General features: G+C 59.3%; 1 protein-coding gene across 6 annotated transcripts; it reads right to left on the minus strand.

Annotated features, from left to right (window-relative positions):
- Nucleotides 1-565: 565 nt before the first annotated feature.
- Nucleotides 566-22486, minus strand: TEAD3 (TEA domain transcription factor 3). Of its 6 annotated transcripts, XM_045543578.1 has the most exons (14): nucleotides 22284-22486; nucleotides 12820-13071; nucleotides 11043-11107; nucleotides 7413-7475; nucleotides 7152-7214; nucleotides 6349-6360; nucleotides 4925-5062; nucleotides 4775-4824; nucleotides 4145-4206; nucleotides 3358-3491; nucleotides 2976-3149; nucleotides 2619-2759; nucleotides 2388-2540; nucleotides 566-2202 (listed from the first exon to the last, which is right to left on the minus strand). In XM_045543578.1, the coding sequence occupies exons 2-14, from the start codon at nucleotides 12824-12826 to the stop codon at nucleotides 2089-2091; spliced, it is 1176 nt and encodes a 391-aa protein (XP_045399534.1). In that variant the 5' UTR covers nucleotides 12827-13071; nucleotides 22284-22486; the 3' UTR covers nucleotides 566-2088. The 6 variants fall into 6 exon arrangements, with proteins under 6 accessions (XP_045399534.1, XP_045399536.1, XP_045399533.1 ...); XM_045543580.1 differs by lacking the exon at nucleotides 7152-7214; XM_045543577.1 differs by having other exon boundaries at nucleotides 7152-7475.
- Nucleotides 22487-22611: the final 125 nt, after the last annotated feature.

The raw sequence follows: 22611 nt of genomic DNA on the forward strand, positions 1-22611 counted from the left end.
CATCCTGTGACTAGTGAGCCTACACAGTTCACCCATATTTAACTGCAGGTGGAAAGGCTGGAGCAGCCTCCTTAGGACCCGAGATGCCCATTGAAGGGCATCAGGAACTGTCCCCTCCCCAAAAACCCCTGAGTCTGGTCCCTACTGTGTGAGCAGGAGGTGGCTCAGGGCAGGACATGCCTTGGGATCTCGTTCCCCCTGCTCAGCAGCCATCACCTTGGGAGAGTACTTGAGCCTCCTTGAGGCTCTTATGTATGTGCTGGCTTAGCAGGGCCCTGGAGCTCCCATTGTGTGACCTTGGGCAAATCACTTAGGTGAGCTCAGGCCAGCACTGGGCGAAAAGTGCTCAGTTCAAGGCAGGAGGGACTGTGAGAACTGTCGGGAGCTGGCAAAGCTTTCGTGGGGCCCTTGCATCATATGTTTGAAGTATGGGCAGGGCTGGGGGCCCCTCAGCAGAGATGGGAAGGTGCCAGGATGGACGGTGACACACCAGAGCCCAGGAGGAGCACTCACCTGAAGCTGCTCCAATCCAAAGGTCTGGCACACAACTAACTGGTCACATGACTGACCCACAAATAACTTTAATTTTTTTTTTTTTTTGAGCAGGAGCAGGGCCTTGAGGGCCTCTGCCCCAGCCCCAAGCCACATTTATGATATAACCCATCATAGCTGGATTTAAAAAATACACAAAAATATATATAATATACATTATAAAACCTAGGTGGGGTCTGGAGGTGGCCTGAGCGATATGCAAACTGTGAGGACCGTCAGGAAGTTCTGGCAGGGGCAGGGGCAGGGCCGAGGAAGGGAAGGGCACAGTACTTCATATGAAACTCATGAACACCGAGGGCTGCTGCCGCACAGGCCTGGCTGCCCCCAGGGGCCTGGGAGCAGAGAAGGGGCCGCAGGGGAAGGGTTAACCTTCGGTCCCAGAACTGGGTCTGCGAGTGGCTGCTCCAGGGTGGGGGTGGGGCTGGGTGGGGGACTGAGGTGGGAAAGAACAGAAGGGGGCAGTGCCCACCAAGGGTTTGTCACACCCAAGTCTTGGGCAAGAGAAAATATCAAAGCCGCCTGCTAGCCCTCCTCCCCTGGTGTCTGGTCTGCCAGGAGGCCGGGACTGCATCTTCCTCTCCCTGGCCCTCAGTCCCGTTTCTCAGCCGGGGCCTGCCTCTGGTGGGTGCTTGGGCTCCTGATCTACCAAGGGCAGCTTGGAGGGGTGCCTGGAGGCTCCTGGGGCCAATGGCTGGCTTGCGGGCTGACAGGGGTGCTAACAGGTGCCTCGTAGCTGCTGCACTTCCCTCTCTGCCTGGTCAGAAACAGGTGCTCCCTGCGCTGGGGGACTCGGAGAAGGTCCTGTGTCCAGGCCCCCAAGGAGGCGCCACTCCTCACCCCCAGTGCAGAGCCCCTCCCCCACCCCGTGGCCACCCCCTGCTGCAGGGAGGTAGTGTAAACCTGGGCTCTGGGGACAGGCAGCCCTGGACGAGAACTCCAGCTCTGCCCACCCTCTTGTGGGTGCCTCCACTTCTTGGAGTCTCAGCACTTCATCTGAAACATGGAGGCCCACGCCTGCTTTGTAGGGTCTGAGGACGGCACAAGCCATGCAAGGAGCCTTGGCACCAGGCCTGGCACGCAGAAGGTGCAAAGAAGTGGGGGCCCCTCTCTTTCCTCAGCCTAACCCTGACATGATACTCCTTCCCCGGGGCCTCTGCGTGTCGACTCCTCCATCTCCATTCTACCCTCACCTGCCCATCCCACTGCCCTGGGGGGGTCAGTGGCCACACATGCCAGAGCCTGAAGGTGTCCTCCGTCCCTGCCTCTCTGAGGTCACTTGAGGCTGGGCAGAGCTGGGCAATGGTGGGTCAGTGCCCCGGGCAGGCTGCCCCACTGCCGAGCTCGCTCTCTTCTCCCACGATTAAAGCGCAGAACAGTGGCAGGGAGCGTGTGTGCCGGGGTAGTGGGGAGGCCTCCTGGGTCCTGGGCCTGAGGCCTGGCAGGTGGATGAGTCCTCAGTCCTGGTCCCCTGTGGGTGCCAGGCAGGTATGCGGAGGAGATGCTTGTCCTGCATCCTTTTGGGGGGTCAGAGGCACCCTAGTCTTTGACGAGCTTGTAGACGTGGTGCTGGGCTCCGTGCTCGCTGGTGGAGACTTCGAAGACAAAAGCAATGACAAGCAATGTCTCCTGGGAATCCCGGCTTGTGACCACCTAGGGGATTTGTAGGAAGATTCAGGAGGTCAGGCAGAACAGGGCCACCGGGCAGGGGCCAAGCAGACCCTTCTCCTTCCTGGTCTCAGTTTCTCATCTGAGTAATGGGTCTGGCTACCCCACTTTGAGGCCCCTGGCCTGTGGCCCTCCCAGGACCCCCCCACATCCCCTGCTGCCCCCCACACCTGCAGGATGGTGAAGTTCTCCAGGACACTGTTCATCATGTACTTCTCGGGCAGGTGTTTCAGCTTGTGGATGAAGTTGATCATGTACTCGCACATGGGCGAGCGGTGGATCCGGTACACGAAGCGCCCATTCTCCAGCCTGGCGTACTCGGTCTGCGGACAGCCCAGAGATAGTGTGTCACCTGGTCTGCGTGCTCCCGGCCCCACCACGCCACCTGGGCCACCACTCACCTCCACCTTCTCCACCACCTGCTTGCCAAAGGAGCACACCTTGGTGGAGACGCTGATGGTCATGCTATCGGTGGAGCTGTACTGGGAGCTGACCCCATAGAAGGCTCCGGGGCCCTCCTGGATGGTGCTGTTGAGGTCGGCCTGGGGGTGGAAGTGGGAGCTTCAGGTGCTGGCAGAGGCCAGAGGGAGGCTTCCTGCCACACCACGTTGGCCTTCCGCCCAGGGACCCACCTCCGGCACTCTGCCCACGGGCCGCAGGGAGACAGCAGTGTCGGGGGGCAGTGCAGTGGCCCATGGGGTGCTGCACATCTGGGCTGGGGAAAGGGCTGGCAGCAGAGAGGGCCCAGGGCGGCTCACCCAGAACTTGACGAGGAAGAAGGCATTCGGGGGCCCCTTCTCATAGAGCTCTTTCAGTCCCCCCTTTTTCTCAGGGAACTTGTCGTAGATCTGGCGCACGTCAACTGCCTCCAGGGGCGGGTCTGAGAAGGCGGGGTTTGTCTGGCCGATGTGCACAAACAGGTGTTTGCTGTACTGTGGGGACGGCCCAGACAAGGTCAGGAGGGCACCCGAGCCTGCGGCCTGGGGTGGGGAAGGGGGTGCCGCATGGTGACAGAGCTGCCCTGTGGCTTCTCAGGCGGGCCAGACCCCGAACCCCAGGACCCTGAGCTGTGGTCCTGGAATGCCCAGCCAGCCTCTCCGTGACTGTGCAAAGCCTCACTCCCACCCCCAAACACATTACCGTGTCGGGGTCTCGCTGCACCTCCATGAAGGCTGAGTACTCGAGGAGCCGCAGCCGGGAGGAGGCGATGGTGCGGTCCTGCCACACGGGCACAGAGGCAGCGGCTGGGGGGAGCGGGGCCAGGGGCTCGTAACCTGGGAGGGCGAGATGGAGCCTCATCTGCATGGGCGCGGGCACATGGCTACTGCCCCAGCCCGCAGAGCCTCCGCGCAAACTAGAAAACAGTGCCCCTCTGGGGTGGGAACACGGATTGGATTTTGATCCCCCTACTGGGTGTCCCTGTGCAGTAACAACCTGCACAACTCTCTGTGGCAGCCCTAGTAGCATACACAAAGGATGTTCTTGTGTCGGTACTAATGTGTTTTTAAATAGAAAACACAAAAGCAAAAAGGGGAAATAATAATTCCCCAGAATCCTACCTCCTAGAGAGAGTAAAAATCCCTATTAGGATTTTGGTGTTATCTTCTTACAGGGAGTGTTCTATCCATAGAGAGGTATATAAATGTAATAGTTTGGGTGGTGTTTCCCGTAGCTGTGTATTGGCTATGGTTTTGTGCCAGAGTTCCGAAAACAACATTGTACAAGGTAAAGGAGATATTTCTGGCCTGTCCCGATCCCCTACAGACGCTGTCTCCCCGTCCCTCCCAACACGTGCGCGCGCGCGCGCGCACACACACACACACACACACACACACACACACACACACAGCTGGGCCCGGCTCTCCCGAGCAGAGGTGCAGGTGCCAGGGAGAGCGGTGGTGGCAGCGGCCTCACGCGGGGAACTTACTGCCAAGCGTCGGCGGCAGGGGCGGCTGGATGGGGTAGGCTGGCTGTGCAAAGGGCTTGATGCTGCAGACAGGAGCACAGCCCGGTTAGAGGGTCACCCTCTTCCCCCCCTTCCACCTGGCCCAGCCCCCACAGAAAGCCACCTAGCCTTTCTCTTGAGGCTCCGAAACACACGCTGGCAAGCGGACTCGTACGCTTGTTTTCTTCCCATCTTAACTTTTATGAACACCTGCTGCATCTCACAACTAACGTGCACACTGAATGCAGCATTTCAGCCCCACCCGCCCACCCCTACCCCGAAAATCTGTTTGTTAAGCTACGGGCCTGCCTTACAGTGGAAGCCTTGGTTTCCTCTTAGGATTGAAGAAACCAGGCATACTCGCCTTCCCAACTCAGGAACCGAGTGGCTGGCTCGGAGATTACCTGGGTGAAAACTAACTGCGGGCGCCGGGGGCGAGTGGGCTGGCGACCGCACGCATGGAAGCGCCCACGATGCCCCAGGCTCCACTGCGCTCTGCGGCCGACATTTCTGAACTACAACTTTGCCCGGCTGTTGCTGGAACCCAGAGGAGGGGGCCCGGCGGGGCTGCCGGGAGGAAGGGGGCGAGGGAGGTCGGGCCGCAGTACTCACTCCTGAGAGGGTCCAGGCTGCTGTCCCAGGAGAGCGGGGCTGCTCCAGAACTGCGAGGATGGGACAAAGACAGGCCCCTCAGTCCCCACGACCCCACTAAAGCTCGTCCCTCACAGCATGCCCACCCAGCCTGCCCCTGGGACCCCATACCCGCGAGGAAGTGGAGAAGACGGCTTGGGGCAGGGGCGAGGGTGGGCTGAACTTGTTCTGCAGGACGCTGGCAGAGACGATCTGGGCGGAGGACATGGACGCCATGCTCTGGAGGGCTTTGTCCTTGGAGACCTGGTCCTGGGGAGTGGGGCCGAGTGAGGCCTGGGCCAGGGACAAGGCGTGGGCTTGCCTCGGGGCCCCCTCCCAGGCCTCGGGGCCCAGGGAGTCCAGGTCTGATGTGTGGTCTCAGGAGAGTCTCTGGCCCTCTCTGGTCTCTGCCTCCTAGGTGCACATCACCTCTGACCATGCCCACAGTAAGAAATAATTTTATTCCATAGCCTAGTACATATTGGTGTTTCCTCTTATTGTATGTCATACACACTCACACTTTCTATTCTATAATATTTCATCAGTGGTTCTCAAAGTACAGCCCATGGACCAACCGCACAAGCATCACCTGAAAGCATTTGGAAAAGTAGGCCTGGTGTGTGGCTCACGCCTGTAATCCTAGCCGTTGGGGAGGCCAAGGCGGGAGGATGGCTTGAGGCCAGGAGTTCAAGACCAGCCTGAGAAACATAGCAGGACCTCATCGCTACTAAAAACAAAATTTAAAAAATTAGCCCAGCATGGTAGCACGTGCCTGTGGTCCCAGCTACTCAGGAGGCTGAGGCAGGAGGATCACTTGAGCCCAGGAGTTGGAGGTTGCAGTGAGCTATGATGACACCACCAGGGTGACAGAGTGAAACCCTGTCTCAAAAAAATAAAAACAAAAGAGAAACGTACATTTTTCAGGCCCCGGACCTACTGAATCAGAAACTCTGAGGGTGAGGCCCAGAAATTTGTTTTGACAATCCCTCCAGATGACTCTGATGCACACTAAAGTTTGAGAACCACTGTATTTCATTTTTAAACAATGCTGCTTGCAAACCTATTAAAGTGATTTCACAATCTCTAATTTGAAAATCCTGTATCAAATGTTCTGGGCTATGAAAAGGGTTTGTCCTCTGGGAGGCCAAGGCAGGTGGATCGTTTGAGCCCAGGAGTTCGAGACCAATCTAAGCAAGACCGAGATCCTCGTCTCCACTAAAAATAGAAAGAAATTATCTGTACAACTAAAAATATATAGAAAAAATTAGCCGGGCATGGTGGTGCATGCCTGTAGTCCCAGGTACCCGGGAGGCTGAGGCAGGAGGATCGCTTGAGCCCAGGAGTTTGAGGTTGCTGTGAGCTAGGCTGACGCCACGGCACTCTAGCCAGGGCAAAACGAAGGAGACTCTGTCTCAAAAAAAAAAAAAAAAAGGATTTGTTCTGTAAACTTTGGATTCAGTCAAAAGGCCGCCCTCAAGGATCCAGAAGGCCACATGTGGCCCCAAGGCCGCAGGTTCCCCACCCCACCCCACCCCGGGGCGGGCAGTGCTACTCACCAGGTTCATGGCCTGCAAAGGAAAGCGGGAGGGTGGGTTAGAAGAGACTCGCACGAGGGAGGGCCATGTGGGCTTGGGGACGCGTCTCCGCCTACCTCCCCCCAGCGCCCACCTGGCTTTAGCTTCCGAGAGGCCCAAAGAAGCTGCTTAGAGGCAGCTGTGGACCCTCCCCATCCCCCCAGAGGGGGTGCTTGCCAGGTGGGGGCAGGCCCTGGAAAGGGGAAGATGGGGGAGGAACAAGCTGGCACCCCGGGTCTGTCGGTGTCAGCTGGAGGTCTGGGGCCAGGGCCGGGAGGCTCAGCCCGCTGCGCAGCTGTGGGCAGGGAGAAGAGCACACAGCCCACACGGGGCCTGACAAGGTCACGACCCCCAGACTGAGATCGTCAGCTGCAGAGCAGCCAGGCCTGCGAGGAACTGCCATGCCCACCTCTTTAGCCCCTCCAGCTGGTACCCCCCGCTGCTCCTCCCTGCCCACCTGAAGTCTCCATGCAGTTAGTAAGCAGCAGTCAGGAGGAAGGAGAAAAAGAAAAACGGAGAAAAGGAGAGGTGGGCCTTAGTGGCTCCCAGATGGTCTCCCTCTTCCTCACTGTCGGGCTGGCTATCCTTGGGCTCCTGTTCAGTCTCCAGGGGCCGTGGCCCTGTGTGGCCTGACACGGTCCTTAGGCTTCCTGCTGCTACGTGTGTTTCTGAGACCCCTCACAGCCTCTCTGCCCCTCCCTGCCCAGGCTGGGACCAAAGAGTGGCAACAGGTCTGGGCCCAAGAGGGTGCTGGCAGGGCCAGGCCAGGTGGCAGGGGCCCATACCTTCAGCTTGGACTGAATCTCCCGAGATTTCCGCCTGGCTAGAACCTGCAAGTGGCTAGAGACCTGTGGGGAGAGAAAGGAAGAGAACAAGAACGGAGAGAGCGGAGGAGATGCCAGAACAGAGCTGCAGCCAGAAAGGAGGCAGAGTGGGCCAGAGGGACAGCTGAGGCAGGGGCCTGAGCCGCGCACGGACAGTGCTGGAGGCGCCGTGGGTAAGGGGCCCGGGAGGGGCTGGAGGCCCCAGTCCGGCACCCGACGTACCTTGATGCCAACCTGGTACTCGCGCACCTTCTTCCGAGCTAGAACCTGTATGTGGCTGGACACCTAGGGGCCGCCCCAAGTCCCGCCAGAGAGGAAAACACAGACAGTGAGGAGGCACAGCCACAGGGTGGCCACGGAGAAAAGAGCATCCCAGCCCTCATCTCTGGGGGACCAAATGTAAATGGGGGAACCCTGGGGCCCCTGTGGGCAGACACCTCTTGGCACTGCCAATGCTGCTCTCTTCTTGGCCTTGTCTTACTCAAGAGCTACAGTGGCTTCCGGGGCTACCATGTACAGTCGTATAGGTTGTTCACTGTATAAGAGTACCTGGCCTAGGCTGGGCATGGTGGCTTGCACCTGTAATCCTAGCACTCTGGGAGGCCAAGGTGGGAGGATTGCTCGAGGTCAGGAGTTCAAGACCAGCCTGAGCAAGAGCGAGACCCCATCTCTACTAAAAATAGAAAGAAATGGCCTGGATGGCTAAAAAATATATATATATATATATATAAAATTAGCCAGGCATGGTGACACATGCTTGTAGTCCCAGGAACTCGGGAGGCTGAGGCAGGAGGATCGCTTGAGCCCAGGAGTTTGAGGTTGCTGTGAGCTAGGCTGACGCCACGGCACTCACTCTAGCCCGGGCAACAGAGCGAGACTCTGTCTTAAAAAAAAAAAAGAGTACCTGGCCTAGAGGGTACCAGTGAGGACTGAAATCCAGCCCAGGTTCTGTTGGCCAAGCTATGTGCCCTGGTACAAGGCTGCTCCTAACCCAGAAGAGGGGTGTCTGTCCGCTCCCCAAAAGGGGTGACTTCTTCCTCACTTCTTCCTTCACCCCTCACCTCTGAGGGGTGACCTCAGAGACACCGTTTACTAACCGGCACCACAGGGGGCTAGCAATGGCTACGATGCTCTGCTGGTCTTTAAATTCCAGAACAAGGCCACATCCTTGACCAAAGATCTCCCCCTGTACCACTGCCTATGTCCTCCTGCCAACCCCACCAACCTCACCAACCCCACCCTATAAAACTAGGCCTGGTGCGTTTTCTGCTCTGCTCGTGCAGCTTCCTGCCCCAACGCACCTTCCTTCTCCCTGGACTAACGTATGCCAATGCATATACGTACACAGTAGGTGCTCTTAATTGCATCTCTTCTCCCTGAAGCCTCTGCTGGCAAACCTGAGCTAATGGCGGTCTGCATGTGGACACCCTGGGCTGTGTGCCCGGCTTGCACAACAGACTCTTGACACTGTCAAGGATCCGACCCTGATCCTCAGAGAACCCAAACACCACCGTTTTCTCCGGGCAACAGCAGCAAACAGAGCCTGGAGGCGGCTTCGCACCTGCGGTACCAGCACCCGCTGCAGGCTTTCTTCGCAAGCTGTTTTTACCCCCACAAACAGACAGTTTATTTTTCTTTTTAATCACAGCTTGAAAGCTACTATGTATGTGACGCTGGGCAGCCCCTGACGCCACTTGGTTAGAACCTGGGTGGGTGCGCCTCTCGCTGCCTCTCCCTGCCCCGGAATCAGACACGTCCGGCAAAATTACCGATCGCTTCATGCTAGGACACAGTAACGGATGTTTACTGAGCACAGTCCATATTGTTCTCAGCGCTCCACACGTACCCACTCACCTGATCTTCACTGCAAAGCTAGGAAGTAGGTACTATTTTAATATCCCTGACTTACAGATGATCAAACCAAAAACAGAGAGGTTAAGGAACTTATCCAAGGTCACACAGCTGCATGCTAGAGCCAGGATTTGAACTAGGTCTGACTTCAGAGCCCACTTGCTTCACCACCAAGCCACACTACCACAACTTGTTTGGACCCTTGGCACAGAGGACCACCCCAAAATGGTCGACTCTGTGACAGGCGAAAATCACATGGAACTTTATCCCAATTTACTATTTAGCTGTTTTTGCCAACATATGGAGGCATTGTACTTGCTATCAATTGCTGCATGTAGCCATAAAAAACTAAAACTGCATTTCTTTGCCAGAAGTATTAATAAAATAAAGAATGACCAGGGGAAAAAAAGCAAACTTGTTGGCTGGTTGCTCTTGCAACACATAAAGACATGCCACCCACGTAGTCCTCACAACTGTAGGAGGGGTCCTCTTCTAAGGGGATATTAGATACAAAAACCTAGAGTTCTAGGAAAGGATAAAGTTAGAAGGAGCCCCACCCTTACAAAATGATTACGGCCAGTGGTTTTTAAAATTCTGAGCTGGGCCAGGCACGGTGGCTCACGTCTGTAATGTTAGTACTCTGGGAGGCTGAGGCAGGAGGATCGCTTGAGCTCGGGAGTTCGAGACCAGCCTGAGCAAGAGTGAGACCCCATCTCTACTGAAAAAATAGAAACAAATTGGCCGAGCAACTAAAATTATATAAAAAAAATTAGCTGGGCGTGGTAACACACGCCTGTAGTCCCAGCTACTCGGGAGGCTGAGGCAGGAGGATCCCTTGAGCCCAGGAGTTTGAGGTTGCAGTGAGCTAAGCAGACGCCACGGCACTCTAGCCCAGGCGACAGAGCAAGACTGTCTCAAAAAAAATAAATAAATGGATTCTGAGCCTGTCAACAGCTGGTTTGTAAAAGCTCATTGTCCAGGTGGCCTTCTCAGGGGACCGTACAGCAGCAGGTGTAACGGTGGCCGCAGAACTAAGGCTGGGATGTGCCCACCACTGCCGCCTGGGCCTCAGTTCCACGTGACCAAGCTCAGTAATCCCTGGCCCCTTCCCACTGTGACCAACAGGTTCCCAGGAACACAGCCTTTGGGTGAAGCATGACTTCACCAGAGTTCCCTTCCAAGCCCAGGACAGCTTTCCGTTTACAACCACGACAGTAATAACAACGGCAGCAAATTCTTTGCCACACTACTCTGTCCGAAGCGTCTCCTCATGTTACCACTCAGTGGCTCGGGAACCACGGCTGGCGGGTGACCTGCCTGCAGCTACCCGACCGCACAGCTCGCTCCTGGACACACAGCCAGAAGCTGAGGGACCTAGAGGCAGTTACTGAACTTGCCTGTGCCTCAGTTTCCTCATCAGTAAAAGGGAGATAATGACCGTGCCTACCTCGTAAAGTCGCTGAGAGGATTAAGTGAATTAATACAGAGTCAGCTCAGCGTGGGTGTACGATGGTCACTATTCACACACCCGCCTTCCTCAGGCTGGAAGGAGGGACCTCTCCCGTCTCTGCCTGGCTCCCATTCCCTCTTTAAATGCCGCCCAAGTGCCACCTCCCCGGGATGCCTTCCCGGCCTGGGTCGGACGCCTGTCCCACAGTGCCCTGCACACGCTCCTCTCTCTGACCATGTGGCTCCGTGCTGGGCAGGGACCACGCAGGAGCCCCAGCAGCCCCGTGGACTTATCTGTGGTCCCTGAAGCAAAGGCCCCGGGCAAGGTGTTGGGTGGTCAGAGAGGACAGCAGGGCCATCTCCCCACGAAAAGCGGGAAGAGTGAACGGGCCTACTGGGGAGTGTGGGAAGTGGCCAGGAGAGGGAGGGTGGGGCCGTGATGGGACAAGGAGGGTGGCAGCTGGGCGGGGCCAGCTCCGAGGAGGGGGCAGGGCAGAACAGGCCCTGGAGGGTGGGGGAGTGTGTGGGGCCCAGCATAAATCGTCTCTCTACCTGTTTTCTCGTCCGAGTCTTCCCCGTCCTCAGTTTAATGTAGCGTGCGATCAACTCGTTGCGACCTAGATTGCGGCGAGAGAACAAATGAGGCCTGGGCAAAGGGCGGACCCTGCAGGGAAGCCACCCGGGACCCTTCCCAAAACACCGATCCCTTCCCACTCTCTTCCTCCACGTCCCCCAAGCTGCGCGGCGGGGCAGGCAAAGGTGGCTGGGGAGGGGCCGAGGGCAGCGCCAGGCGCCCTGACAGCCCTCCCTGCAGACAGAGGCCTGTGGCACAGGTCAGCAGGGCAGTGCCGGGGGCCTGTCCCGGCATGGCACCCTGCCACGCCAGCCCCAGCGACGCTGCCCCGTGTCACCAGCCCCAAAGCTCTGAAAGCATGTATTTGGGGTGTGTGCGAGTGAGATGGTGGCTGTCTCTCACACGTCCCCACGCAAGTCTGAAGGGGATCTGGACCGGGCTTCTGTCCCAGCTCTGTCCTTGCCGTGGGGGAGACCCTGGACAAGTCACTTTCCTTTTCTGGTGAAGGAAGACCAGGAAGGACTGACGACCTCCAATGTGCCTCCTATACTGTGTCAAGATGTGTCACTGAGCGTGTCACCATGTATTGTGCCCGTCATTCCTATGTCACTGGTTAGCAGCGTTGCTCCCGCCCCGTGAGAGAGAACCGTGTCAGCCTTGGGATGGGGGCTCTGCTCAGCACCACGGCCCCTCTGAGGGCCCAGAGCTGGCCAGTGTCCATGGGAGGGTACTTGCGCATATCAGCATCCTCAGGGTGTATACCTCTACCCCCCAAATCCAGGCCCTCTGCCCCCCAACCCCATGGCCTCCCCAGACTGGCCAAATTCTCCAAATTCCTCTCCGATGACAGCACCAGCCCCACTGCTCCTCCCTTCCCGCCGGCCCCTCCACCCCACTCCCTCCGCCCTGGATAAAAATACCCCGTGGGGCTGCCCCAGCCATCGGGAGGTAGCAGTGGGGGCAGATGGCCCCCACCCTGTGGAGGTGCCCTGGAACATCTGCCTGTCCCCACAGTGGGGCTCTGGGGCCGGGGGGGAGGGGGTTGGCAGAGCGGTGGGGCCAAGGGACACAGGCAGCCCCTGCTGCTTTCCACACCCACCATGGTCCTGGGCACTGGGGGGAGAAGCTGGGGCCTGCCTTGCTTGACCAGGGGCCACCAGGGAGGCTGGGGGGAGCCGAGTTATCCCTAAAATGCAGCTCTGGGAAAGCTGTCTCGGGCCTGGACAAGAGGGGACATCCCCTCTGGAGGTGGGCAAGAGGGCAGGGAGAGAAGCCAGAGAAAGAGTAGAGTCTAGGGAGGGGGTCTGACGAGTGTCCCCACCTCCCCCAGCCCACTTCCCAACACAGGCCGTTGTCACAGAGCGAGCTCCCCCTAACTGGAGGGAACCGTGTGGGGACCCTCACCCAGGCCGCGGCCCTCGGGCCTCCTTTCCACATCCTGCAGGGAGGGGCCCTCTCCAGGCCTTGCCTGGAGCACCCAGGACTGACCCAGTTTCCTGGGCCCACTGAGTCAGCCCGAAACCTCCATGCCCGCGGAGGGGAGAGGGCGGCAGGTGCAGAGGTGTGGGCCGGCTGGTGGGGGCAGGCCAGGCTTGTTTGTGAGGAGGCCGGAGGAGGATCCAGACACACAGGCTTGCACGCCCAGACTCGCCGGCGGGGCGGCCTCGGGATTTCGCCAAACCGGTTGGGTGAGGGGGCAGAGAGTGGGGAGTGGCCGGGGAGGCGGGCCAGTGTCTCTGGGCCCCCCACACGCACCGTACATCTTGCCCTCGTCCGACAGGATGATCTTGCGCCGGCCGCAGGGCGGGTAGATGGCCAGGGCCTCCTGGAAGCTCTGCTCGATGTCCGGGCTCCACACGCCCTCCGCATCGTTGTCCAGTCCCTTGTCCAGGCCCTCGGGCCCATCCTCCCGGGCCTCCCCGGGGCTGCTGCTGGCGTTCCAGCTGTTGGACGCTATGGTGCTGGTTGCTCTGGGCTCTGGGCCTGAGTCCACTGGGCACCAGGAGCCTGGGGGCAGATGCAGAGGGGTCAAGGCCAAGGTCCTCCCAGACCACAGCCCCACCCTGGGGGCAGGTGCTCCAGGTGGGATGGAGCAACCAGGGGTTAAGCTGATTCACAGCTGTGTGACCTTGGATGAGTTCCCTCACCTCTCTGAGCCTCAGTCCTGTAAAATGAGGAAAGGGTCTCCCCGAGGTTGTGGGTTAAAATTTAAATTAGATCATAACAAGGTACCAACCACATGCCTGGCTCATGATAGAAGGGATCAATAACAACATTAATAATGCCTTATACCGACACAGCACTTTTGTGGGGAAAGAGCATTTTCATATTCATTCAGTCCTTACGAAACTAACACAGGAAGGCAAGGCGTGACGCCCACTACTCACAGAGGGACACTGAGGCTCACAGGGCCATGCAGCTACGGAGGCATCATGGGAGAGAGAGGGGCAGGGGCGGGGCTTCGGGCTCTCAAGCTCTCAGTGCCCCTCCTGTTGTCACCCCAGCATAGCACACTCGGCTGAGCACCCCTCCTGGGATGAGGGGGGCCCCTGGCCCAGGAAGGGCACAGCTTCCCTGTCCCCAAATAGACAACTAACCAGAACGCTGCCAAGGAGCCTAAACGTGGGGCGGGACCTGCCCCGGGAATTACAAAAAGGGAGCGGGTGGGAAAGCCACTGAGAAGGTGCCTGGCCCACAGCCTGGCTCGACCCCACCCGCTCCGCCATCCCACTTCCTGTTCCCGCACCTCCCCGGCCCACACAGCCCATAAACCACCCACACGCTGGCCCCTGGCCTGGCCCACATCGCGCTGGGCCAGGGCTCTGCAACCCCAGTTCCCTGCACTGCACTCACCAGGCTGCATTATTCACCCAGACCACACCCAGCCGGCCCCCACGGCCCCCATCTCCCAGCCCAAGGCACCCCCCAAGCCCTTCAGCCCCAGAACCGCGTGCCCAGCGTATTAACACACCACGTCCCGGGAGCCTCACAGCCTCAGACGGCTAGACCCTGGGCTAGACCCTGGGCCTCCGCTCTGGGCAGCGGGAGGTGGGGGGCCGGGGTAGAGACACGGGGACCCTGTCAGAAGCCACGGAGAGGAACAAGATTCCAGGTCCTGCCAATGGGTGAGGTGGGCTTCTCCCTGTGGAGCAGCCTGTCGCTAGTGGAATGGGGTGGGAGGGCCTGAATGTCAGATAGATCTGGAAGTTACTACTAAGAACAGTACTTGTGGCCGGGCGCGGTGGCTCACGCCTGTAATCCTAGCACTCTGGGAGGCCGAGGCGGGTGGATCGCTCGAGGTCAGGAGTTCGAGACCAGCCTGAGCAAGAGTGAGACCCCTTCTCTACTAAAAATAGAAAGAAATGATCTGGCCAACTAAAATATATATAGAAAAAATTAGCCAGGCATGGTGGTGCATGCCTATAGTCCCAGCTACTCGGGAGGCTGAGGCAGTAGGATCGCTTGAGCCCAGGAGTTTGAGGTTGCTGTGAGCTAGGCTGACGCCACGGCACTCACTCTAGCCCAGGCAACAAAGTGAGACTGTGTCTCAAAAAAAAAAAAAAAAAAAGAACAGTACTTGTCATATGCCAGGTACTACTCTGGGATTTTACCACATTGACTCATTTAATCCTCACAATAACCCTATGGGGTAGATACTATTTTATTCCTATTTCACAGGAATCAAAGAAACAGAGAGGTGAAGCAACTTCCCCAGGGGCACACAGCAATTAAGTGCTAGATCTGGGTTCTGAACCCAAGTAATCTAGTTTAAGTCTCAAACTGGTGGAGAAACCCCACCCCTGGGAGAGAGAAAGGAGACCCAGCTGCCATAGCAACTGCCCTGAGCCCGCCGGTGGGGCCTAGACCAGGGGGTGCCCCTCAGCCCAAGCAGCTCAAGCAATTTTAAGAACTCCCACACTGCCGTATAGCCTTGACTGTGAAGCCTCCAAGACCACCAGGAATCTCTCCCATGGCCAGTGGGCAGCCAGGGAGAGAGGGGAAGCTGTGTCTTGACCAGTCAGGGGGCCAGACCCACCATCGCCAGCCTGTCCCTCACCCTGTAGTTGGGATGCAGGGCCTCCCCCGGGTATCCGCTGACACTGCCATGGGGCTGTCAGGGGGGAAGGAGCAGAGGGGCTACAATGAGCTAAGACCCCTCCCAACGAAGTCCTCAACCCATTCCCACCAGATCCTTCCCGAGGCCTCCCTCAGAGCAGCAGGGGCCCAGCGCACGGGGGCCCTGGCAGCCCAGACTTCCAAAGCAACTTTCCTGCCTCCCCTCATCCAGGCTGTGCCCCCCCCTTCTTGGGGTGATGTCAGCCCCGCCCCGCCCCCCGCGGGAGCACTGTGGCCAAATATGGCGAACACAGCAGCAGGCTTGGGAGCTGGGACAGACTGGGGGGGCGGGGCGGGCAGCCCCTGGCTGGGACCGCTGGCAGCTGGTGAGGGGGAGGGGAGCCCAGGGGGCGGCCCAAAGGACGTGTCAAGGATAGAATGGGACCACCGTCCCTCCTTTCGGCTGGCTCCTAGGTACACGCGAGACTCACTTTCTAGGAACACTCCTGGGGCAGAGGCGCCAACACAGGGGCCCGCAGGTGGCACCCCCATATGCAGCCATGCACAGGAGCACACTGTGCAGGTATGCTGTGTGGGCACCCGGGTCGACCGCCAAATCAGAGTATTTGCACCCTGAGCCGAGGCACACACACTGGCAGGCAGCCGCCCCAGGCTGGGGGCTGAGCCGGGGTCTCGGTCAGAGGGAGGCAGCAGAGGCCTGAACACTGTCCCCCAGAATTACTGCTGTAGACGAGGGCAGAGACTGGCATGTGGCGCCCTCCTCTCCCTAGACCCCAAAACCACTGCGACCCTGCCCAGGGTGACAGAGGGGGCTGTGGCTCCCTGGTCAGATGCCGACACGACTGAGGCAAATGTGGGCCTCAGGCTTGGCGAAGGGGTTGGCTGGGGCCAAGAGGGCAGGCAGGCCCCCGGGGGTGGCAGCCCCCAGGTGTCTAGAGCCTCGGCCTTGCTGGGCTATGCCACTAGGAGGGGGAGAGGGGGGAAGGGGTGGGGCCTGAGACAGGTGGGAGGGGAAGGGGGAGCCTGGGCCCGGGGTAAAGAGAGGTGGGAGAAGGACCCAGAGAGACAGGCAAGAGACACAGAGGAGCCCCAGAGGGTGAGAGAGAAAAAGCCCAAGGCAGCAGGAGTTGGACAAGAGACCTGGGGAGTGAAGTCTGGGAGACCCAGAGGAGGAGAAATGCAGAGAGAGACAGCAGGCGGGCGCTGGAGACAGCCAGACCCAAGGACAGACAGACAGCTGGCGGGGACGGGGGGGGGGGGGGGGGGGGGGGTGTCATCACCACCCACGAAGACCCAGAGAGAGGGAGGCACACTGCAGGGGGTGGGGGGACCAAGAAACTCAGATGTGGACTGGCAGCATGGGAGGCGCAAGCCCGGAGGGACCAGGAGAAAGAGAAAGACAGGGACAAGGACAGAGACCCAGAGGCCAGGGCAGACCAGAGAGAGGGAGTGTTGAGGGAGGCCACACAGGGCCATGTCAAGGACACTCCGGTGCCATCCCAGGGGCTGCCACCCTCCACCTCCTCACAGAACACCTCCCCTGTGCCCCTGCAGAGGAGGAGCGGGCTGCAGCCCTGCTGGGGGACGCACGCTGCCTCTGCCTCACCCCTTTCCCTCCCTGGGCCCTCAGCCTTCCGGGCTCAGAGGGCCTGTGGGAGCGGGCAGGAATGGGAGCTGGGAGGCTGGGTGAGCAGGCTGTGGGGCCCTGGGGGAGATAAGGGGCACCCTGCTGCCCACTCCCCACCCTGGGGCCAGACCTGCCAGAAGAACTGGCTGGACAGCTCCAGGATCCAGAGCCAGAGCTGGAGCCCCTGCAGAGGCCCTGGACCCCCCTCAGGCCCTGTAGCCTGCAGACCACCGGCCCTCTAGCTCCTCTCAGTGGGAAGGGAGGGTCAGTGGGGAGGGAGGGACGGCCTGAAGCGTGGGCTGGGGGGCCCAGACAAGGCCATCGGTGCAGGTGGGCACCCTTCACTCTCACCCCTCCCCCCGCACTCGCCCCACTGGGACGACAAACTGAGCTGTGACCTTACTGGCTCTAGCAGCCAGCAGCTGTCCACGCTTGCAAGGACCCCAGCCCCTAAAATGCTCTCATTCTGAGTGAGAACATCACTGGTGAAATCAGCAGTTTCCTCCTAAATCTCTGCCCTCAAACCTGGGCCGGGCTGACCGTCAGGGGGTTGAGGGTGGGGAGGGCAGCTGAGGAGGCTGAGGGAGCCTCCCACCCCCTCTGCCTTTTCCTCCCTCCTCCCCCGCCCGCCCCCACAGCGGGCCAGCTGTTCTCCAGCTGCCAGAGGCTCCCACCCTAGAAGTGGCCACGCTCTGGCTCTGGTTGGGACCAAGTGGGGAGCGGGTAGGGATGGCATCTGCCTCTCCCATCTCTAGTCCAGGGACCCTTGAGGGACTCCGCCAAGTGGCCACACCCTGCCAGGCTGGGGAGGGAGCACCCTCCTCCCTGGAGCAGGGTCTCCATTTTTACAGGAGGAAGCAATTTGCAGAGCCCACAGGAGGGAGGAGGGGCCCTTCCCCTCCCCCCCATTAATGTGCTTCCAATTTGGGAATCAAGACTCTGCCCCTCCTCCCCCATTACTTGAGGCGGGTGGGACAGCCCCCAGGCCTCCTCTGCAAAGCTCTGCTACCATGCCCCCTCCCCAGAGTAGTGCAGGGGGTAGGAGGGTAGGGACTCAGAGCCCTCCAGCCCCCAGCCCTCCCTTTACCCCCTCTGAGACTGTCCTTCTCCTCACCTTGTCCCACTTCCAGGGAGGGATTCCCAGGTACCCTGGGTCACCCACTGAACTGCCACCAGCCACTTGGTCAATCCCCCCACGAGTCAGTGTCCTCTGTGAACACACAGGTGTCCCCTGTGTCCTCCCTCCTGCTCTCACACAGTCTCCTCACAGCCACTGTCCTGCACACGCACTACTCGCACCTCTCTCCTTTCTGTGTTTTTGTTTTTGTTTTACAGTACTTCGAGTTGTTGTTTTATCCTTTCTGGTTTTTAAAAAATTTTATTGTGGTAAAATACACATACCATAAAATTTACCATTTTAGCCATTTTTAAGAGTACAATTGAGCAGCATTAAGTACATTCCTTCTTCTTGTTTTTATCAGTGTCTTTGTTTTGAAACAGAGTCTTGGCACTCTGGGAGGCCGAGGCCGGAGGATGGCTTGAGCTCAGGATTTCGAGACCAGCCTGAGCAAGAGCAAGACCACCCCACCCCACCCACACCCATCTCTACTAAAAATAGAAAAAAAATTGGCTGGGCAACTAAAAATAGAAACAAAAAATTAGCTGGGTGTGGTGGCACATGCCTGTAGTCCCAGCTACTCGGGAGGCTGAGGCAGGAGGATCACTTGAGCCCAGGAGCTGGATGTTGCTGTGAGCTAGGCTGACGCCAGGGCTCACTGAAACCTCCAACTCCTGGGCTCAAGTGATCCTCCTGCCTCAGCCTCTGGAGTAGCTGGGACTATAGACACGTGCCACAACAACTGGCGAATTTTTCTATTTTTAGTTGAGAGTAATTTTCCTATTTTTAGTAGAGACGGGGTCTCACTCTTGCTCAGGCTGGTCTCGAACTCCTGAGCTCAAGTGATCCTCCTGCCTTGGCCTCCCAGAGTGCTAGGATTACAGGCGTGAGCCATCGGCCAGCCTTATCATTTTCATGGTCTTCCACATAGATGCCATATGCATCAGGTCACAGGCCCCCAAACATGTCCCACATGGCATCCTACACACCATCTGGCACAGCCGAGGATGTCACCACACTGCCAGTCCCAAACAAGCGCAGATAGTGACCATCCAGGAAGGCAGGCACAGTCACCCCACACAGTTTCTCTCACACACAGCCCCGCTTGCTGGGGTCAGCGTCGCTCACACACCGCGTTCACACTCTGCTCAGAACTGCTTCTCCGTGCGTGCTTTGACGTAACTCGTGGTGCCGCACACATCACACTGTCAGAGTTGACCACATCTTTTTACTCAGACATAGTGTCATGTGGAGTCACACAAAGGCAGACCTGTGGCCATCTCACATACTGGGTCACAACACACAGCATCATGAGTGGTCACACCACAGCATCGCACGTCACACAAAATGTCACTGATTCTGCCTCTCACACACACACTCATACAGTATCATGAATCGGTGTCCCTCACACACACGTGGAGTGAGCATCTGAACCACGCCCGGCGTCACCCACAGGCACACACACAGCCGGGCAAATGGTTTCCTTCTCAGACACGTCCAGGGCGACGGCCACGCGAGTTCTCACATACACGCGCAGCTGCACACTACGATTCACGGTTTCTCTCACGGACACGTGCTATCAGTCACACGTAGAGCATGTCACACACATGAGTGTCACAAAGTCAGTTTCTCTCATACATGTGCCCTGCCTCACACAAGCGGTCTGACACGGGTTCTCTCCCATGCGCATCCAGCCCCGCACACGTCTCAGCCACACAGAATGTCCCACTCACCGCTTCTCTCTCACATACATCCAGAGTCACACACGGTTGCACTCTCATTTCCTTCTATCACTTCCTGTCCTTTCGGGCCTGGCAGGGAGCACAGGAAACAATCAGCACTCTAGGAAACCCAAGGGCTGTGCTTTGCGGATCTGCAGGGGTATGGAATTCTCTGGCCCTGCCTCCAGCCCCCTGCTCCTCCAGTGTCCTCCCCGGGGGGCAGCAGCCCTTCCTGCAGGCAGCCCTCGGCTGGCACAACACCAGGAGGGCAAGGGAGGGACAGGGCCAAGTGGGATCACTGACCTCCCCAGCTCTGACCAGAGAAGCTCCTGCCATGGCCCAGGCTGTCCAGAGGTCCATGAAGACCCGGATGCTCAAGGTCACCCCTGGGACCCCACAGCTTCTGCAGCCCCCATGTTGGAAGAGAAGGCTGTGACCTCCCAGCCACCTCCACAGAAACTGCACCTTTTTGACCCCTCATGGCTCCCTTCTCCGCTCTCACTGCTGTGCACTGGCCCCTTGCTTCCCTTCGAGTGGGGCGGTGGGTGGGACTTACAGCTTCCTTCCCAACCAGCTTTCATACAGAGCCCTGGGGGCCCCCAGAGGGGTCTGGGAGGAGGGCAGAAGGTCAGGCCATCCAAGTGATCTCTGAAAACCCACCCCATCCAGCCCCGCCAGACCCCACGGCCGCTTCAAAGGGCAAGATCCCCCAACTCTACTGGGCTCCCTGTCCTTTGACACCTGCTGCCTGCAACCTTTTCAGCCCTGCTCACCTGGTTTAGCTACTCCTCAGTCCTTGGTTTGTCCTTGACTTCTTCCTTGGACCACTGGTCACCCACCCGCCTCCAGACCCAGGTTTAGGTTCCACAATGCGGGGAGAAGGAAAGCACACTGGAAGACAGAGACTAGGAGGAGCTCAGAGAAAGGGATTCCAAGCAGGGAAACCAAGGCCCAAAGGGGCCTGCTGAGATGGTGTAACTGGTTAAAGGTCCAGCTAGACCAGATCCCTAATTTCCTGACCTCCTCTGTTGAGATCCGTCCTCCTGGTTTAACATTTCTTCAACTGGCAGAACGTACCAGGGTCTGCAACCTGAGGGTGAGGGTGGGAGCAGGGCTCAGGACACTTAAGAGCCACTCTCTCCTGGCAACCTCTGACCAGTCTACTGAGCCATTCCCGTGGCCCAAATGCGCTAATTAGCATTCATTAGGGTTCCCTCCCTGGAGGGGTGGGGGAAGGCCCAAGAGCTTGAGGCTCCTACTGGCTCCTGCCTCTCCCTGAAGAGGGGGCATCCAGGGCCCCTAAAGTCACCCTAACCAGAGAGCTCAGTCCTGGATGATACATCTGTCCATTCCTTGCCCACAGGGTGAGCAGGACCCAGAAGACCACGGAACCACATCCTTTGGGGGGTGCCCCTAGGGGAGAGGGTCTTGGGAAGGGAACTACAGGAGTCTGGAAGGGAGGGGACATGACTCCTCCAAATCCCAACTTTTGGGAGTACTTTCTTCTCTCCTTGCCCCCAGCACTGGGGTGGAACATGTGTACACAGAACCAGGCCTTGGGAGACCAGACAGACAGAGCTACCATGGGCATCAGCCCCTCTGAGCTGTGTCCAGTCCCCACCTCCATCCCCTGTTCTCCTGGGCTGCAAGTCCAGGCCTGACCTGGTCCTGCCCCTCTCTGGAGAGAGGGAAGATACAGAGCGAGACACCCCCTGAGAAGCCCTCCCCCAAGGCCTCATTCCCCCTTGCCCTGAAAGAATCTCTCAGCCCCAATCAGGGCCCCTCTCCAGGGAAGGTGACACAGGGGGGGTCTCAGTGACACTGCCCCAGGACCTGGCTGGGCTGGAAAACAGACCCAGAATGGCACCCTTGGTTTTCCTTTCCCAGGCAGGAATAAAGGGCATGACAGACAATGGAGGGAACGGGGGTGCGAAGGGGTGGACCAGGCAGCCAGCCTTAAACCCTTTAAAGTCCACACAAGGGCCCTGATGAAGTGTGGTGAAGAAAAGGCCCCAAATCCAGCCCCCTCCGGACCAGGCTCCTAGAGCTCAGAAACGAAACTCCGAACCCCGACCCCGACCCCGACGCAGGCAGCAGAACAGGAGGGAACTCGAGCCCCTGCCTCTCAGGGGACACACGCCCGGGGAGCGCGGCTTTGCTCCCAGGCACCCTCCACAATCCAGCGCAGCCGCGGGCACCGCGCGCAGAACCGGCCTGGGCGCCGGGAGGCCGGGCCGCGGCCTGCGTGGAGCCGGGGCCGGGCGGGCTCCGGAGAGCGCGAGCCGCGAGTCCAAAGGGCGGCGGGGCCCGGGACTGGGCGCCCCGGATACCAGCTCCCCGGTGGCAGGCCCTCCAAACTCTGCGGCCCCCAGGTCCGCGCCCCAACACCCCGAGCGCGGACGGCGGGACAGGCGATGGCACGGGGGACACGGTATCCCGGCTTCCTTACCTCCCCCGACCAACGCGTCCCCGTCGCGGGGGGGTGGGGGGCGGAGCTTCCCGGAGAGCTTTCCCCCCTTCTCTCTAAACTTCCCGGCACCCAGATCCGGGGCTCCTGCTCAGGCTGGACAATAGCTCGGGGACCCAGCCCCCCTCGAGTGTTGCCTCCCCATCCAGAACCAACCAACCAAACCACCTCTCCCCAGCAGGGCCTCCTCCCGGCGTCCGCCCGGCTTACCTGGTCCGAGCTCGGGGGGGCGCTCCGGCCGGGCCGCTGCGCCGGGCCCGACGGAGCCGACGGGGGGCCGGGAAGGGGGGTCGTGGGGAGGGGGCCGGCCGGAATGTGCGGAATGAGCCGGGCTGGAGCGGGAGGCGCCGGGCGCGGAGGAGGGAGCGAGCGGGACGGAAAGTTTGTGTTGAGGAGCCGGGGCGGGGGGTGGGCGCTGCGGGAAGGAGGGGGCGGGGCGCGCAGGGGGCGGGCACTGGCCCGGAGGGGTGGGGCCGCCCACCGGGCCTCGGGATCGGGGGCCACCGCGGCCCTCCCGGCCCTGGGCGCCCCTCTCCTC

The sequence above is a fragment of the Lemur catta genome, chromosome 2 (genome assembly GCF_020740605.2).
Source record: "Lemur catta isolate mLemCat1 chromosome 2, mLemCat1.pri, whole genome shotgun sequence".
Classification (NCBI taxonomy): domain Eukaryota; kingdom Metazoa; phylum Chordata; class Mammalia; order Primates; family Lemuridae; genus Lemur; species Lemur catta.

Bases quoted from the DNA above. Each gene is read 5' to 3' on its own strand.
- TEAD3 (XM_045543582.1), bottom strand. From the start codon at position 12,933: ATGCGGAGGGCGTGTGGAGCCCGGACATCGAGCAGAGCTTCCAGGAGG. The intron at 2,541-2,618 runs GTGAGTGGTGGC...GGCTGTCCGCAG, and splicing joins AGGTGGTGGAGAAGGTGGAG to ACCGAGTACGCCAGGCTGGA. The intron at 2,203-2,387 runs GTGTGGGGGGCA...CAAATCCCCTAG, and splicing joins AGAACTTCACCATCCTGCAG to GTGGTCACAAGCCGGGATTC.